Below are 13,382 nucleotides of genomic sequence, written 5' to 3' on the forward strand. Positions count from 1 at the left end.
GTCTACGCCATTCAATCATGGCCGATCTATCTCTCGCTCCTAATTCTCCAGCCTTCTTCCCATAACCTCCGACACCTGTACTAATCAAAAATCTATCCATTTGTCAGAGAAATGCAGATACTGGTTTAAATCAAAGGAAGACACAAAATGCTGGTGTAACTCAGCAGGACAGGCAGTATCTCTGGAGAGAAGGAATGGGTGACGTTTCTGGTCTAGACCCTTCTTAAGACTATCTATCTATCTCTGCCTTAAAAATATCCATTGACCTGAGCTCCACAGCCTTTTGTGGCAATGAATTCCACAGATTATGTTTTGGCCTAAACTTTTATGTTTGTGCATAAATGATTAATACAACTACTTAGATTTGACAGGCAAGAAACTGGAGTTAAGTGTCCTAATGAACTCTTGCTTATGTGTAAAAGTATCATGATCTTTATCTTTGTGTAGAACAATACCTGGAATTACAATATAAAATTTTGGACTTTGGGCTTTGGATTCATCTCTGCTTATCTTAGTTTATCTTTTGTCCAAAAGTAACGCAGGTGCAAGTATTTTGTTTGTTTAAGCCTACGTGCACCAAGGCAAGTTATTTTCAAAGAATGAGAAAAATGTCAGGTTAAATTCACGAGTCAAACTCAAGTCCAGATACATCCACGTAAAATGTGTTTTAAAAAAACCCGCCAATACCAGAAACGTAACCACAATGAACTGGAATAAAAACAGTCAATGTTTTAAGTCCAAGACCTTTCACTGTATCCCTTTTCACAGGTACTGCCTTACTTAGATTGTCCAGCACCGTTTTATTTCTGGTTTCCAGCATTTGCATGCATTTCTAATATTCATTCACAAACTACTGGATACAACTACTGCTCTAAACACTCTCCCACATGCCATTTCCATATTAACCATATAAACCATATAACAATTACAGCACGGAAACAGGCCATCTCGACCCTTCTAGTCCGTGCCGAACACATAATCTCCCCTAGTCCCATATACCTGCGCTCAGACCATAACCCTCCATTCCCTTCCCATCCATATAACTATCCAATTTATTTTTAAATGATAAAAACGAACCTGCCTCCACCACCTTCACTGGAAGCTCATTCCACACAGCCACCACTCTCTGAGTAAAGAAGTTCCCCTCATGTTACCCCTAAACTTCAGTCCCTTAATTCTCATGTCATGTCCCCTTGTTTGAATCTTCCCTACTCTCAGTGGGAAAATTGCACTACACAATTCCATTTTAGAAACACTAAGTCACCTCTTCAAATGATAAAATAAACTATTGGAAATAACAGATGCTGCCTTGCTTGCTGAGACGACATTGGAATTAGATGGCTGAATGGTCAACAACGTGAGCTTAACTTTCTCATCCTACCCATGCTATCTGACATACCAAATATTTCCAGCGTCTGCAGTGTTTTCTTTTGTATTAAATGAGAAATTATTACCATAACTAGAGAGATTCAGCTATTAATATTGAGTGACATTCAAGTTCTGAGATTTAGAGGGCATCCATGCAGCAATGTTGAGATTTAGATTCACCCGTCAAAAGCCATTGCTACTGTACTAGCGACATCAAGCAGTCGACTGGGCACTGCTTCACCAAACATGTGCGCTCCGTCCGGCAAGGTACAGATCCAAATGCAAGCCCCTTTCGTCCTCGGCCCCTTCCACTAGCAGAATGAGCCCCCTGGAAGAATGGCATCTCATATTCCATTTAGATAGCCTACAGCCCAACAACATGAACAGTGAATACTCCAGTTTCAGGCAATACCCATCCGTTTTATCCATCCAGCTGCCCCTGTGCACATCCTCCACTCCTCACCCCTATCACCCAGTTCTTCTACTTCGCCCATCCCCTCATTACCCACCCCTCCATACTCCTGGTCACCCATTTTTCATCTCTTCTCCCCCACCCCCCACTTCCATCAACCCACAACCCTTCCCTCTGCTTGTTTCTGTGCTGTGTGACTAATACCCCAATAGGTCATGTAGCTTGTTGCTCCCAAATTACCACATCCAGTTGAATTCAGCCACTCAGAACTGGAAACAAGCACTCTTCCCATTTATGTGAAACTGCATATAGTGAAATTTCATCTTAGCAAACAGTAAATACTTGAATTAAATTCTGAGAAAGTATTTCCCTTCTACTATATTAATCAATTTAAATCGATCATACGTTTCTAACTCAAGCTAACCCAATAATGCCAACACCAACACATTTTAGACACTTAACCACGAACAATGGATGTCAATGAGGAAACAATGTTTGGCAGACTTTAAATCCACCCCACTCCTCACAATGCACACACTCAAAATCAAAGCACACAAGTAGATTTAAAAATATCACGGTCTGCTTGTTTAATACTTATGGTATTTACATGGACTTCAAGCTGTTTCTCCAGCAACAAGCAAGAATTCAAGGGAACCTGAAAAAAAGAGTCTGCTTCAGGTGAGAAGAATAAACTCAATGACACTGACTGGGGATGTATTGCGAGTTCTCTCCAGTAGAAGATTTTTTCAGTGCACATTTCCATTTATGGTTCTGTTTGCTGCATGATCAAAATCTCATTTGAAGAGAAACACATTTTAAGCCTCAAGTTTCAACGTCCAGTTTAGTTTAGAGATACAGCGAGGAAACAGGCCCTTCGGTCCACACTGACCAGCAATCCCCGCACATTAACACTACCCTACACATGCACTAGGGACACTTTTACAGGTATACCATGCATATTAACCTACAAACCCTGTACGCCTTTGGAGTGCCGAAGATCTCAGAAAAATCCCATGAAGGTCCCTGGGAGAACAGACAACAACCGTAGTCAGGATCTAACCTGGGTCTCTGGCGCTGCAAGGCAGTAGCTCCACTGGCGCCATTGTACTGTATCACAAATCAAAGCAGTTCGCGAGCAAGTGAATCTGCTTATGTTCAAAACTGCACTTGGAAGCAGTCATTTGTACAATTATATGCATGCACTGTAGTGCAGTTGACCAGAGGGAAAGCAAACAGAGCAAGTGATGCTCCCACCAACTCAACACTGGAGGGTTTCAAACCAAAGTTAAAAAGTAGCCTGAATACACTTTGTACACAATTGTTCACTCAGGCAAACTTGTATGCCCCACCACAGCATGTAGATTTTCCCTTTGGTAGAGGCAGCCTTGGTATACAAAATCTGACAAGCATGCACCAGGAGATCATTTACTTCAATCGCAGCCTGAAAACCCAATGCGGTCTTGCTCTCTGGATTAATAATGGAAATTTAGATTAGATAATGGAAATTTAGTCTGTAAGGTCTCGACCCGAAACGTCCATTATTTCTCGCCATAGATGCTGCCTGACCCCCGCAGAGTTACTACAGTTTTTTGTGTTTATCTTCGGTTTAAACGAGCATCTGCAGTTCCTTCCCACACATGGAAATTTAGAGACCAGATTTCAGGGCCCAGAATTTAAGTGCAAGTGGTATGCATCATTCTGACTGCGTCTACACTACTGCTTAAAATTCCAGGCAAGCTATTGTTCAACCTTTGCGATTAACTGAATTACTTTAATCTGTTGTACAGAGAACGGAACCCCAGTACAGCAAATCAACTCGAATGTGTAGGAAGGAAGGTTTATACCGAAGATAGACACAAAGTGCTGGAGTAACTGGTCTAAAGGGCCTCGACCCAAAATGTCACCTATTCCTTTTCTCCAAAGATGCTGCCTGACCAGTTACTCCAGCATTTTGGGTCTATCCTAGAAATCCTGCCATCTTGTACGCTCATTACCAAACCATACCATCGTTGCATGAAGGAGACAAGAAACTGCAATTCTGGAATCCTGAGCAGAAAAACAAAGTGCTGGAGGAACTAAGCAGGTTAGACAGCACTTTGTGGAAGGAATTGACTGGTTATGTTTCAGGTTGGGACCCCTCTTCAGACTGATTCAAGAAGGGGGAGAAAGGTGGAAAAATGGCAGGGATGGGGCAAGGCCTGGAAGTGATAGGTGGATACAGGTGAGGAAGAGGAATGATTGGGAAACAAATGGAATAAGTGACAAAGCTAGGCGTGAAAAGGAGACAAAAGGGTGTCAGATAAAGCAGAGTGGAATGCAAATCTGAAGGGAGGGGATACGAGAGGAAATGGACAAGGGAGCAGGAATCGGATTTAAGGGGGACGAGTGCATGGGGATGGGTGTGGAAGGAGCAGGGTGACTGGATGGTGGAAGAAAGAGTGCACCATGGTGGAGACTCAGGAAAGGAGGTAGCGGTGGGGTTTATTACATGAAATTGAAGAATTCAATGTTCATACTGTTGGGTTGCAAGTTCCCCAAGTGGCATAAGAGGTGCTGCTCGTCCTGTTTGCGTGTGGCCTTATTGTGGCAATGAAGGCCAAAGACAAGTATGGATATGAGATTGAGACTAAGGAGACTAAGGAAAGCAGGTCTCCCTACTGCTCATCTAAGGACCTTCTACAGGGGCACCATCGAAAGCATAATGACCTACGGCAACATTTTTATTTGTTTTTAAAGCTCTATGTATTTATCCTTTTTTACTAACTACACTGAATGGAAACTGATCGAGCAACGTTTTTTCGTTTCCTCTGTGTATGCGAGTGCTCAGTGAAAATGATATTAAAGAAATACTGAATACTGAATAACTGAGAAGGGCAGTTAAATAGGTTAGCAACTGGGAGTTCCAGTAGGTCCGACTACAAGAGCACCAGCCCTGTGGATTGAGAGGCAAGGAGTCCCACTGCTAATTTGTTCCCAAGAGCATATTCATGCCTTGTTCACTGCGTGGTGGTTTAAACGGGCTTTTCCAAGAATGTTAAAGCCTACGATATTCATACTTTGCAAATATCAGAGTTAAACATTTCAGTTGGCTTTACGAAGTTCTATCTTTCGAACTCCATCCCAACTCAAAAGATTGAGCTTGTTAAACTTTGGTCGGGTTTACGGTAACAAGAACATCAAGTTTGCAATTCCAGCTCTTGGGTGTCCATCCATGTAAGAAAAAGCACCCATAAATTCCCATTTGAAAAGTTTATCCAATCTTCCATTAAAATGTTTGAAACAGAGTGCTAAAAACATTTTGATTGATGGATAACGAGGCAAAGAGAATGTGATTCAGTCTCTTGTTTAAATGGCAAGGCCACAGAGAATTCTGGCTGATGAATGTTAGAAGCTGTTTCCACAAACACTATCAATCATTGCATCTGACTTTCACTTGGTGTCCTGGGAAAAATTAGCCTTCAAGGGGAGCCTCTAATTTCTCTTTACAAAAGTATGTTTTTCTAATACACATCACTGCCAAGCATTTTCTACATAATAATAAATATACTTCCAACTCAAACACTAGCATTTATTAATGCATTAAATTCTGCAAAAAAATTGTACCAGATAGAATGGATACAGCAGTAGAAATGTTTTAGATGTATGGGCTGAAATTGGTAATTATCTCTTCACAGAAATAAACAAAATGCACTTTAAAAATTGTTTGGTCACTTTTTAATACTCCTTATACTGAATTAATAGGTGTAGATGCATGCGATGGGATGGGCTAATTCAAACTGTTTCCAAGTTACTCATAGACGTGTAGGAAGGCACTGCAGATGCTGTTTACACCGAAGATACACAAAATGCTGGAGTAACTCAGCGTGACATGCAGCCTCTGGATAGAAGGAATGGGTGACGTTTTGGGTCGAGACCCTTCCGCAGTTACGCATCCTATTTTGGGGAAGCAATGGGGATACAGTTTGGGGATACAGTTATACAACTTCCACCCAGAAGCCAAGCACGGTTACGAGCGAGGGTTTGCAACTTGTGGAACTAGTCATCTGCAAATGTTGTTCCTGCCAGAGGCTTTGATGTATGAGAAAGATGGATACAGTAAGGCAACTGGCAAACTACAACCAGGGGGGTAATGCAACATGTAAAGTTCAACGCTCATAGCAGCCAGAGACAGTGCTAGGCTGCTGCTGGTGAAGACACGGCCTGTGAATCTGGACAGAATAATTTCCCCAGAATAATACCCAATTCCTGCAGCCAATCTATTCTACAGCCATTTGATGCTCAGTCGAAAACAGGCCCTTCAGCCCAACACATCCATGCCAACCAAGATGCCATCTTAGGGCATACCTCACCCCACCTTAGCGGCATAAATATTGACCTCCAAGGAAATTGGAGGAGCAGCACCTTGGGCAGTTTGTACCCTAGCGGCATAAACATTGACTTCTCCAATTTCTGGTATCCCTTGCTGTCTCCTCCCCTTCTCAGCTCTCCCTCAGCCCCCGGACTCCTCCTCTTCCTTTCTCCTTTCTTCTCCCCGCCCCCACCCCACATTAGTCTGAAGAAGGGTTTTGGTCCAAAACATTGCCTATTTCCTTCGCTCCATAGATGCTGCTGCACCCGCTGAGTTTCTCCAGCACTTTTGTCTACCTATGCCCCATCTAAACTTGTCCCATTTGCCTGCATTTGGCCCATATCCCTCAAAAACTTTCCTATTCATGTATCTGTATAAATGTCTTTAAAATGTTATTGTACCTGCCTCAACTACTTCCTCTGGAAAAAAAAAAAAACTTGATCTACCCACCACCTTGAGTGAAAATGTTGCCCCTCAGGTTTCTATTAAATCTTTCCCCTCTCACCATAGACCTATGCTCTCTGGTCTTGAATCCCCTACCTTGGGTAACATACACTGCATTCACACTATCAATGTCTTTCATGATTTTATACACCTCTATAAGATGACCTAGATTCATAACGCCATAACCCAAATACAAATTCTGGAACGCTATACCAAACACCCAATCATTGCAAATAGTAAACGAGAGAGATGGAAAAAAGGAACACAAAAGGCAACCCTGAATTTATAACATAGGGCAGTTGACAGAGTTTCAGCGAGAGGATTTGAGTATAGGACCAAGGAGGTCCTACTGCAGTTGTACAGGTTTGGTCTCCTAATTTGAGGAAGGAATTTCTTGCTCTTGAGAGAGTGCAGCGTAGGTTCACCAGGTTAATTCCCGGGATGGCGGGACTGACATATGATGAAAGAATGGATCGACTGCGCTAATATTCACTGGAATTTAGGAGGATGAGAGGAGATCTCATAGAAACATAAAATTTAGGGATTGGACAGGCTAGATGCAGCAAACATGTTCCCAATGTTTGGGGAGTCCAGAACCAGGGGTCACGGTTTATAAATAAGGGGTGGGCCATTTAGGACTGAGATGAGGAAAAACTTTTTCACCCAGAGAGCTGTGAATTTGTGGAATTCTCTGCCACAGAAGGCAGTGGAGGCGACTTCAATGGATGTATCAAGAGACAGTTAGATTTAGCTCTTAGGGCTAAATTTTGGATGATCACCCATGATAATATTGAATGGTGGTGCTGGCTCGAAGGGCCTACTCCTGCACCTATTTTCTATGTTTCTGTTTGCCAAAACTCAAAATGTTCTATAGTGAAGCTCTCAAATACATATTGTAGCATCACCATTTCTACTAAATTGGAGCAATTAAGAGTGTGCAGCATATATCCTTGCACTCGCTGTAATGAGAGATCTTGGTTCCCATCTTAGCCTCATTGATCGTCCAAAAACTCACAGAACGCCAGAGGATGCAAGTCATCCTCAATCCAGAGACAAAGATGCTGTGGGTAACCTAGAGAGCAGACTAATAGTTAACCTTGAATTGTTCAAGCACTGTTTAAAAAGATCAACTGGAGGAAGTATTCAATGTCATTTATCCACTACGACTTTAGATTCCAGATTTATAAAAACTGCACAAAGCTAGAACTTTGATGTCCTCTCTCTCCATCGAACTGCAGCTAAGTTACCTAATTAAGTTAAAACTTTTTTAATAGACAATTCTATTGTAACCTTAGAACAAGATTAAACCAAATCCTTATCGACTCCAAGTACTCAAACTCCTTAAATATAAAATCATTTCCTATTCGCAGCATGCACACATTATAATTAAAGGATAATATTGCTTTCAAAATTCATTCTATTGGGTATTTTAATCTACAAATACCTGAGTCTTAGTTCTTTGCAGAGCAATAGGTAGTAAATAATGGTCAAGGTGTGGGGGGGAGGGGGAGAGAAAAAGCAAAAGCATTATGTTAACCGATTTTTACAATTTTGCTTAATCACACACAGTGGGAAATTGGCATATGCAAGGCATTTCTTGGCATCAACAGTGCCCATATTCTGCTGCATAGCCATCTCAACTGAAGTTATAGACCCACATGCTGTCTGACATCAAAAAGCTGGCTGGAATGAAAAGCAGATACATTTACAGCAAGTGTACATAAACCAGGGGCAGTAATTAGGCAAGAACACTTTCATTTACAAATTACATTATTGAAAAAAATGAGCAAAGACAATGAATGTGCACAATTACACACGAGATCCCTGTAAATGTTGACCAATTTATAAAGAATGAGGACAGCAGAAAAAGCTAAATTTAGTATGGTGATAAATTCTAAATGTTGCAGTTTTAAAAAACGTAACTGTTCCTACACAAAACTCTTGTAGAACTAGAGAAAAAGAGAAATTGTCATCTTTTGAAGCAAGAGAATTGGGACAGAAATTGACTCGATTTATATGCTGTAATATTGACATTATATGCTGCTATGGCAGAAAAGGGTGAATTGAGGTGTTCAGCTGGATCATAGGGTCAGACATGAACAGCACAAAACAGTCTGCTGAAGAAGCTTAATGGCCCAGACAGCATCTGGGGATGGAATTGGACAATAAATGTTTCAGGTCAAGAACTTTCCTCTGGACCTTTCTCATTTTTAGCAGAAGTTCCTTGAAATATGTGCCATGTTGTTGTCACCTGTATAGCTTTTGGAAATTGAGGAAAGTACCAACTGCACCAGCAGCAAATCAAACCGAGGCCACCAGAGCAAAAGTTGAGAACATCATCAATCATCGTAGTATAAATGTTTACTTCACATGGTATTGGGGGTAGAGTGCTGACATGGATAGAGAAGTGGTTGGCAGGCAGGAAACAAAGAGTAGGGATTAATGGGTCGCTTTCAGAATGGCAGGCAGTGACTAGTGGGGTACCGCAAGGCTCGGTGCTGGGACCACCGCTATTTACAATATACATCAATGATTTGGATGAAGGGATTCAAAGTAACCTAGGTAAGTTTGCAGATGACACAAAGCTGGGTGGCAGTGAACGGTGAGGAGGATGCTATGAGAATGCAGGGTGACTTGGACAGGTTGGGGGAGTGGGCAGATGCATGGCAGATGAAATTTAATGTGGATAAATGTGAGGTTATCCACTTTGGTAGCAAAAACAGGAAGGCAGATTACTATCTAAGTGGCATCAAGTCGGGAAAAGGGGAAGTACAACGGGATCGGGGGGGTCCTTGTTCATCAGTCTATGAAAGTAGGCATGCAGGTACAGCAGGCAGTGAAGAAAGCAAATTTAGATTAGATTAGATTAGTTTATTGTCATTCAGACCTTTCGGTCTGAACGAAATTTTGTTTCCCACCAGTCATACATATAATAAAAAAATGACAAAAACACACAATCAACACAAATTTAACATCCACCACAGTGAGTTCACCAAACACCTCCTCACTGTGGTGGAAGGCAAAATCTTAAAGTCTCTGTCATGGTATGTTGGCCTTTATAACAAGAGGAATCGAATATAGGAGCAAAGAGGTCCTTCTGCAGTTGTACAGAGCCCTAGAGAGACCACACCTGGAGTATTGTGTGCAGTTTTGGTCCCCTAATTTGAGGAAGGACATTCTTGCTATTGAGGGTGTGCAGCGTAGGTTTACAAGGTTAATTCCCGGGATAGCGGGACCGTCATATACTGAGATAATGGAGCAGTTAGGCTTGTACACTCTGGAGTTTATAAGGATGAGAGGGGATCTCATTGAAGCATAAGATTGTTAAGGGTTTGGACACGCTAGAGGCAGGAAACATGTTCCCGATGTTGGGGGAGTCCAAAACCAGGGCCCACAGTTCAAGAATAAGCCATTTAGAACGGAGACGAGGAGACACTTTTTCTCACATAGAGTGGTGAGTCTGTGGAATTCTCCGCCTCAGAGGGCAGTGGAGGCAGGTTCTCTAGATGCTTTCAAGAGGGAGCTAGATAGGGCTCTTAAAAATTGCAGAGTCAGGGGAGATGGGGAGAAGGCAGGAACGGGGTACTGATTGGGGATGATCAGCCATGATCACATTGAATGGCGGTGCGGGCTGGAAGGGCCGAATGGCCTACTCCTGCACCTATTGTCTATTGTCAACTTGGCTACCATGCACATTACATTTTATTGTCAGTAAACTTGGCAAAGATTCATTATGGCCTATTGACCAACTAATCTCCTCCATCACTAGGTTGTTTGACTGCTGATGTTGGCTCCACCTTCCATCACGCCACAGAAACTTACCCAGAGTTGTGCCGTCTTCTCCCATGATGCAGGTCATGGAGGCGATGATCTGCTCCACAACAGGCGCAGACATTGATGTAGCGTAGACCGTACTGTGAGAGTGTGAACGAAGATACTCCACAAGCTCCTGCAATGCAGACACAGCCGTTGAAGTCTTGTGCCAGTTGGTCAAGATCAGAATCAATGAATGGCTCCAGTTTTGCAGATGCGGAGCAACTGAATTTTCACACCAAAAAAACTTTTGAGCATACAATTCAGAAAATGCTGAGTAGCCCATTTTTACTCAGTTGTAATATCATTGGTTGTTGGGACTTTGAGTTCTAAGTTTAAAGTGAAGCTGCATACACATCCATGTAATTTTCAGAGTTGTTTAAATTTTTAAAAACAAATTTAAGGTTTCAAATTAGAAAATTAAACAATTGACAGCAACATTCTCTGATTATGGCATGCATATAACCATAGTGAACAACTCGACTCTCAGTCTGATGAAGGGTCCCGGCCCAAAACATCACCCATTCCTTTTCTCCAAAGATGCTGCCCAACCCACTGAGTTACTCCAGAATTTTGTATAATACAGAACTACCAACTACACATACCAGCAACCCAAACTCAACTTGAGTAAAGCAATAAAGCTGTATCATTTAACAGCATTTAACATGAAACCCATTTCAAAGTTTCCATCAGGTCTTCATGAGGACATGTATAGCCTGTCCAAGTGAATGGAATGCTTAAGATATTGTCATGGTTCTTCAGGGTTGGAAGCGAGGAGGACACTCCAATGACTTAAATTATAGGGAGGATTGGGATCTTCTGCATTAGCTCGACTGCACTGCACACCGTCTCTGCTAACTTCATGAACTCTTCACTGTGGATCCAACAACCCCTTATCATCCATTTCTGCGGTGCTTTCCTTTTGTATTGACTTAGAGGCCCTGTCTGCATTGTAATGGAACCATGCTGGTGGTGATCCCGGAGTCCATGCTTGGTTCTTACCTCGACTTTTCACAGGCCATCTCCCTCAATTCCCCCGTGGGTAAGCATCACGCAGAACAAAAGCGTTGCTGCACATTGACATCCAAATATTTCCTCCCGCTAATTGCAAGCCCTTCCCTTCGTTGCACAACCACAAAAACACATTTGGCCTCAAATTCATTTGCAGGCATTCAGAAGGCACAGAAACAGTGTATTTATTGAACCCAAGCACTGCTTTGATTCTCAACTTCTGTCCTATGATGCAACTGAACCATCTTAACAACTAAAGAGTGGTCCTGAGCTACCTCATTGGAGACACTCGGATTATCTTTAATTGGACTTTATCTTGCACTATACGTTATTCCTTTTATCCTGAATCTATACACTGTGGACGGCCCGATTGTAATTATGTGTAGCCTTTCTGCTGACTGGGTAGCATACAACAAAAAGCTTTTCACTGTACCCTCGGTACACGTGACAATAAACCAAACTAAATTTTGACACGTGCTCCCATCTATATGCTGCAAAATGCGGGTCACAACACCATCTCACATTCACTGCCTTCCCTGGTGTGCATCCAAGGATTTCACATCAGTCACCATGTCCCATAATGTTGTCCAGAACCCAATACTTCCATTACATGAGAGGTATATATAGGAAGGAACTGCAGATGCCGGTTTAAACCAAAGCTAGACCCAAAATGCTGGTGTAACTCAGCAGGACAGGCAGCATCTCTGGAGAGAAGGAATAGATGACATTTCAGGGGCTTCAATTCCTTCTCTCCAGAGATGCTGCCCGTCAGGCTGGGTTACATCAGCATTTTGTGTCTATCTTCCACTGCATGAGGTATGCTTGGTTTCCAAGTTAATTCAGGCACCCAGTGACTCATCTTAATATCCTCTCTCATTCTTACGCTGACTTCACATATGCTTTCGTTTACAACAAAGCTTTGCACAAGGCTCAAGAACCATCTAATGTTTCAGATGACCAAAGTTCACACATGGATTTGTAAAGGACAGGTCAGACAAACAGGGATGCCCATGGGGGTTCCACAAAATATTTCATAGCTTCCTTCAAAGACACTGCTGAATAAAGTTAAAAGTTTGTGGAACTGAAGTCAAATTATTGGCCTGGCCAGGAAATAGGCTGAATCCCACAAAAGTGGAGGTAATGGGAGAATGGTGGGTAATAACTTGTGATTTCTCACAAGGGCTTGTGTTGAACCTGCAACTAATGACAATATTAATAAGTGAATGAGATAGAGTAGAAACCGATGTGCAGGTTTGTTGCTGGCAAAGACAGGGCATTATAAATCATACAAACAGAAAGGTTTTAAACATGTAGACTAGTAGATTAAGGAATCGGACAGAACTGACAAATAATTTTAATGATGGGCATGTATGCATGTGTTGTGGGTCATGTAAATAGATCATGAAACAGATACCAAACATTATCCAAATAAGCCTATGGAATGCTGGTGTTTATATCTAAACAAATGGAGTTCAAGGAGATTAAAGTTATACTTCAACAATACAAAGTCTGGGTTCGACCACACCTCGGATTCTCGAGTTGTTTGGGATTCAGAAATCCTCAAAATACTTGCGTTCATAACAGGACAAGGTAATTCTTGCATAATTTCTCTGTCACTTCCAAGAATATTGTTCCAGAGCACTAATATTGGTTGGATTTTCCTTTATGCAAGTTTGCAAATCGAATTTCTTGTGCATTTAGTCACTAATGTGATTAGGTTAATGGTATTCAGATCAAGGGGAAAAAAACCTGAAGCAACAAGTTGGACCCAACACATTGATAAAGCAATTTGTAGAACAGGCAGGGTGTTTCATACACAATGCTATCAATATATATATAATTATCATAGAAACATAGAACATAGAAAATAGGTGCAGGAGTAGGCCATTCAGCCCTTCGAGCCTGCACTGTCATTCAATATGATCATGGCTGATCATCCAACTCAGTATCCTGTACCTGCCTTCTCTCCATACCCCCTGATCCCTT

The 13,382-nt window shown here is 42.0% G+C and overlaps 1 protein-coding gene across 1 annotated transcript in view; it reads right to left on the reverse strand.

Annotated features, from left to right (window-relative positions):
• LOC129700027 (serine palmitoyltransferase 2-like) overlaps positions 1 to 13,382 on the reverse strand; it is a 125,712-nt gene that overhangs the window by 50,138 nt on the left and 62,192 nt on the right. The window contains exon 9 of the mRNA XM_055640178.1: positions 10,395 to 10,521. Within this exon, the coding sequence (XP_055496153.1) occupies positions 10,395 to 10,521 (127 nt within the window). The remainder of the gene's footprint in view (positions 1 to 10,394; positions 10,522 to 13,382) is intronic.

The sequence above is a fragment of the Leucoraja erinacea genome, chromosome 9 (genome assembly GCF_028641065.1).
Source record: "Leucoraja erinacea ecotype New England chromosome 9, Leri_hhj_1, whole genome shotgun sequence".
Classification (NCBI taxonomy): Eukaryota; Metazoa; Chordata; class Chondrichthyes; order Rajiformes; family Rajidae; genus Leucoraja; species Leucoraja erinaceus.